Source organism: Propithecus coquereli, unplaced genomic scaffold (genome assembly GCF_000956105.1).
Source record: "Propithecus coquereli isolate 6110/MARCELLA unplaced genomic scaffold, Pcoq_1.0 Scaffold353, whole genome shotgun sequence".
In the NCBI taxonomy this organism is placed as follows: Eukaryota; Metazoa; Chordata; class Mammalia; order Primates; family Indriidae; genus Propithecus; species Propithecus coquereli.
In genome coordinates this window covers 350478-356477 of record NW_012149208.1, presented here as the reverse complement: position 1 = coordinate 356477, position 6000 = coordinate 350478, and the positions used below count along the sequence as shown (strand labels likewise).

At 57.5% G+C, this 6000-nt stretch overlaps 1 protein-coding gene across 3 annotated transcripts in view; it reads right to left on the bottom strand.

The window, feature by feature from the left end:
* Positions 1–579: 579 nt before the first annotated feature.
* The window catches only part of LOC105816031 (core histone macro-H2A.1), a 70354-nt gene continuing 64933 nt past the window's right edge, over positions 580–6000 (bottom strand). For all 3 annotated transcript variants that reach the window (XM_012651333.1, XM_012651334.1, XM_012651335.1), the window contains exon 9: positions 580–1333. In XM_012651333.1, the coding sequence (XP_012506787.1) occupies positions 1168–1333 (166 nt within the window). In that variant the 3' untranslated portion in view covers positions 580–1167. The remainder of the gene's footprint in view (positions 1334–6000) is intronic.

Below are 6000 nucleotides of genomic sequence, written 5' to 3'. Positions count from 1 at the left end.
GCTTGGCTGGAACTTCTACATCTACATCCCTCAGCAGCTTGGGCAGTGAGAAAGCATGTAAAGCTGGCAGCACGTCCCGGGGGCCTTGGCGGTGGCAGCTTGCCCTTGCCAAGCTCCTGGCACCCTTCTGCCAGGGGTTCCGTCCTGCAGGCCCAACACAGCCCCAACAGAGGACGTGAGGCTTCTGCAGCTCCATCCAGCAAGTGGCCAGGGTGCCCAGCCCAGCCATGAGCCAGACAGTCAGGAGGGGACAACAGTAGGAGAGAGCTGGGCTCAGAGTCTGAAGCCTTGAGCTCTGGACCAGCCTGCCACCTGCCACCTGCATGGCTTTGGGTACATTCCCTCCCTCATCTGTGAAATAGGGTAACACCCCTGGCCAAAGGGTCGTAAGATTAAAAGGAGAAACTTGACAAGAATTCTCTCTACAAACCACTGGGGGCCAGAAGATGGCGCCCGCCCACCCAGGCCACCGTGGAGCTCCCGGGGGTGGGCTGCCTGCCCCCACGTCCTGTGACTAGAGAAGCCAACTCAGGACCTACGACTCCCAGGCATAATAACTGGAAATGCCACTCACAACAAGTTTAACATTTTACTAAATCAATTCACAAACAAATTCCAAATTGCAAATATAATTAAGGACAACAGCTTCTGCTTCACCTTTTAAATCTTTCATTTTCAAATCCATCATTAAGACAAAAAGTAAACAAAATTAGGTCTGTTGCAAATTCATGATTTTTCTTCTGAGAAAACAGAAAGAACATCAGAGTAAAAAGAACGCCACTGGGTGTACAGTAAAGCACCACAACACATGATTATAGACGGGCTTCCTGGCTTCTGCGACACGTAAAAGACACTGTTCTCTCCACTGCTGTGCGTCAATCAGGATTCCATTAAAATAAAACTATAAAATCTCCTAGGTTACGCTAAGTCAGACACGGTCTGGAACACAGTGCTTAACAGTAATGCCGACTATCAGTGCTAACGTGAAAACATTTTAGAAGGTCAAAAACAATTAAACTGGAAACCAAAACCTTATTTTCCCTAGATGAGCAAAACTGAAAATGAAAGGGTTCCCGCCTCCCAGCAGGAGTGAAGGGGATTTTTTTCTTTTTTTCTTTCGAATCGGAGGCGGGGGACACGCGTGGGCTGGCTCTGTGGTTCCTCGGCCTAGTTGGCGTCCAGCTTGGCCATCTCCTGCACGTAGATGCCTATACTCTCACTGTCAAAAAGCACGAAGTACACCGTTTTGATGGAAGAGGACATTGTGGACACGAAGTAGCTGGAGATGGCCTTCAGGATCAGCTGAGCTGCCGTCTGCTTCGGAAACCCGTTCCTGTGGGAGAGAAGACGAACTCTCAGCACGCAGGGCGACCGCAGTGATCACAGGACCTGCCCTCCCCCCGGGCCGCCTCCCTTGCAGGAAGCCCTGGAGGCCGTCTGTGCTGCAGTGGCCTCCTGTCGGGTCATGGCGTCCACTGAGCCCTGTGGCTGCTCGTACACCGGCTTGAGAGAGGCCAGTGCCGGGCGATGGGGCCAGACACTGGGTAGAGAGCCGTGACCCTCTGTGTGCCTTTAGACAAGAGGGCATCCAGGCAGTGCTCCGAAAGGCCACCAGCAAGCAGGCGGGACAGCGATCTGTGGTGTGTGCGAAGCCCCCAGCTGCAGCACAAACACCTGTATTTCTTTCTTCCCATCATCCCTGTAGCTAGCGCAGAGCTTGAGCCACGGCCCAGACTCAGTGCTCCAGTGCGATCAGCCCAGGGCATGGTGGGAGGTTCTCTGGGAAGGCACTGACCTCTGTCCCACATGCAGAAGGGTTATGCCCTTCACACTGGCCTTTGGATTTCATGGGTACAGGGGCTGCTGCCTGGAATCTACCCCCCAACACGCACCAGCTCGTACCGCCCCACAGGCCAGGGTGTTGGGAGCCGTGGGTGCTGGGGAAGAACTCCGGTCGAGTGGGCTCTTCAACTCAGTGCTGTCACCGAGTCTCCAAGCCAAATGTATTGGGATTCTCACACGTTCCTGTTTAAAGTAAATGTCGTGCGGCAGTTTTCGGAATTAGGGGCTCAGAACTTAAGAGTCTGCAATCACGCCTGGGAGGCTGGCGGCTTGCCTGGGCTGGTGGAAATGCCCTGGATTCAAATCCCTTACCCCATTTTACAGCTAAGGATGCTGGGGGTGAGAGCTTGGGGCCAGCTATCATGCGGACTTTTCTGTTCGCTGGCAGATCGAGTTGTCCGTCTGCCTGAGCAGGCTGTGTTGGCATCCAGGGTGCTGGGCCAGCCCGTCTGTTCTGGCTGGTCCTCGCCTTTGGGTGGGTACCTGCTGCCACGCGGAGAGGTTTTCAGACAGGTAGGGTGGGGATTTCTTACAACACTCCAAGCCTCACTCTGTGCCCCTGAGTTCTGAACCACCTGGCTGGCCCACTGGAGCCACACGCGACCCCCTGTTGTCACTCCCCAGAGCATTCCATAGCCACAGGAGACTGTTCCTGTGACTTGCTTTTGATCAATCGTGGCTTCACCCAGCTTGATGGTGACCTAGGGACTTCTGGATGTTTCAGGAATGGAGCTCATTCTTAGAGGACAAGGGTGTCCCCCAGGGCATGAGCCCAGCCCGTGGCAAGCGAGGTGCACCCCGAGTCAGGGCTCCCTCACGCACGGGCAGTGCCGCCTTGGCCCCGCCGCACGGCAGCCCACACGGCCTCCTCCCAAGGAGAGCCTGGTGGCTCCAGACCAATAGGTGGGCCAGGATGGAGGGTGGTGGGGACAGTGACGGGAGAGGGCTCTCATGGGGGTGGGCAGACTGCTCCCCAGCACCCACAGCTGGCATAGCTGTCATAGCTGTCTTAGCTGTCTTGACTTCTTTCACAGGAGTCGAGCAGCACAGAGGATCGGTTATCTGGAACAAGACACATGTTGGGAATTGCTTGAGGTGGTAAACGTGACCTTCTTTTTGGGAGGCATCTTCCCGGCGGTGTGGGCTGGGCTCCCAGGGGCTGCTGCTGCCTGCACGTGTGCCAAAGCGACTCCAGGGCCTTCTGGAGCGAGCAGAGCCCAGGCTGTGGATGTGACCAGGATGCACGGGGGCTGAGCAAAGCTGTGAGGAGTTGCTCTCTTCACGTGAAGCCCAAGGCTGTGCTCTGCCAACTGCAAGCTCCCCGCAAAGGATGATGCCGGTCTCAGCCTCACACCTGCACAGGTGAGCTGGGCTGAAGCGAGGGCCTGTGGCACTGCCACAGATGGCAGTCTGTCACATGGCCTGATGGTCACAGCCCATCTCCTGCTGTGTCTGCCCCGTGGGGCAGGGCTTCCGGAGCTGCCACAGTCCCATCCTGTGGCTGGTCTGCACAGGCCACTGCCCTGGCAGCACTTAGGGGCATCCAGCTCGAGGGTGTGGCCCTTGCTCTGCTGACTGGGAGGCCCCAAGGGGTCTCCCTGGAGCACCCAAAGTTTGCCAATCATGCCTGCCTGTGACCAGTGCTTTCTGACACAGACCCGCCCCGCCCTGCAATGGCTTTCCATGCCTCTGCCTTGGACCCTGGAAAAAGGGTATGTGACTTTCAGTGGGGGAATGTCCCGTCACTCTACTTCAATAGTCCTCAAACTTTTTAGTCTGCGTCAGAATCCTGGAGGGCTCGTCAAAACGTGTGTAGCTGGGCTCCACCCAGAGTTTCCAATTCAACAGGGTCTAGAGACCACTCTTCAGAAACCACTGTTCTGTGCGTAGCTGGCAGGGACTTTATAATCTGCGCTTGTGGGGCGGGCCCCGAGGTGAAGGCTCTGCAAGTGCGGGAGAAAGGCCGGGATCGAAGGTTTTAGACTGCGGTGACCACACCTGTGTGTCCTCCTGTCAGTGGACAGTGGGCTGTTCTTCTGCCACATGTGCCTGGCCTTGTCCTTCAAGGTTGCTGGTGGGTGGACACGACTCTGGATTTGTTTCTAGGAAAACCCTCTGTTGACAAACCCACCCCTCTGTCCTAGGAAGCCACGGCCTGAGGAAGAAACCCCACCACGGGACTGTGGCTGTTCTGGACCACGCGGGCTTCCACGAAGGAATGGGGAAGGTAACAGCTTTCCTAATGTTTTCAAGTGGGGCCCCCAAGTGTCGTCTAGTTGCCACGGTTGGGATGTTTGTGACGAAATGGAATGTGCAGGATGCCCTTGCAAGAGGGCTTCACCCCAGCCCTGCACCCTAGAGCCCAGGGCGGCTGCCGCACACGTAGGGTCGAAGGCAGGCCTGTCCCAGCCTCTCTGCGGTGGAGTGGTTAAGAGCTCGGGATGAGAGTATCGGACAAGACCGTGCACAGTAAGCACCAGGGCATGGCACATGGAGCCCTCACCCATGGAGCGGGTGGTCTTGAAGGGTCTAAAGGCTTGTGCAGTGGAAAACTGCCTCCCCTGCCCCGGTTCCCATGACAGCTGTGACTGCTGTTGTCACCGCAGTTATGCTGTGCTAACAATGTTGGCCTCAAGCCCCAGAGAGCTGCAATGCCCAGTCCTCATGGAGGGGGGACACAGAGCTCTGGCGCAGTGCTGAAGGCTTTCAGGACGGCCGCTTGCCTGCTGGCACCTCGCTGATCTGGCCTCTGAGCCGGTTGGTGGTTGCATAACCACGGCCCTCAGAACAGCCATTCCTGCCTGGCCCGGTCTCTGTGCCTCCTGCCTCCTGCCTCTGTGATAGTCACACTGTCCCACAGCTGGACTGTCTGCCTTTCTGATGAGACCAGAGCCACAGCACAAGGCGTTAAGGGCTTCTGCGAGTTGTATTTGTGTTTGAATTGCAGCTGCCTTTGGGCAGGGGCGTTAACCTCTCTAAGCCCTGGGTGCTCCGAGGGTACCTGATAATGGGGATGACAAGGTTGCTGCAGCTGCCCTCAGTCCCCACGCCTTTACACATGGGTGCTCCTTACTGTCACCCTGGCCTGTGGGTGTGTTTATGCCACGTGTTTCCCACCTCACGGGACTGGGACCTTGGCCCCTCCATCCCCCATCTCAGGCCTTCCCTCGAAGTCAGTCCAGCTCTGTCTGTCGTAGCCTAAGTCCTGGGCCTTCCTTTCTCTAGGCCAGTGCAAGGGGACCCCACGGGCATCTCACTCCGGTGCCTCCTGGGTGAGCCTGCTCAGGGATGGCCGGGGGCACACACTGGACACTTGTCCCACCTGGCTGTGCAGGGAATCCAGGCAGACTTCCTGGGGGAGACAGACTGAGAGCTTGCCCCCACGCTCTGGGCAGAGGTGGATTCTAGGTGGACTCTGGCTTTCCAGCTGGGCCAAGCCCCCAGGCTAATTGTCTCGGCTGGTAGGGGATGGGCAGGGCCGGATGTCCTGGAAGCTCGGGTGTGGCAGGGAAAACCTCTGTCACTCAGTGTGTGCACTCTCTTCTCTAGGGTCAGGCCCTTACCCTGTGCTGCTCCTGGGCCTTTACCATTTTTCCACATTCTGGCTGCCTTTTCAGAAGCTGCCCCAGCCAGAGGCCCCTTGACACAGAAGACCAGACCATCAGGATCCTGAGCCGAGGGCGACGGCGCACATGAGGTGAGTCTGCAGCAGGGCTGCTCCCCCTGGCAGCTCGAGGGGCCCGGGCTGGCCTGGCAGCTCGAGGGGCCCGGGCTGGCATCTGCTCATGTCCCACCGCAGGGCTCCCGGGCTTTGGGTCACACGCTATTTCTCCGATGAGGCCAATGCCTAGGGAGGAGGATGGCTGTGCCTGGGGAAACCGGGGAACGCCCAGGTGGTGGTTTCAAGGTTCCCTGGAACATCTACGCACAGGGGCAGGGGCAGCCCTGCAGTGGGATGAAGGGAGGTGGGGGTCTATGTGACCAGTAGAGGTCTGAAGGCAAGAGCCTCGACCGTGTCCCCGGGTGAGGTGCTTAACCGCTGTGAGCTTAGTCTCTGCCTTTGAGAGAGGCAGTACCAGCGCTCAGTGCTGTGTGACGATTCTGATAAAGGGTTGAGCGCGGTGCCTGGGGTCGAGGAATACCCACAACTGGTAGCTT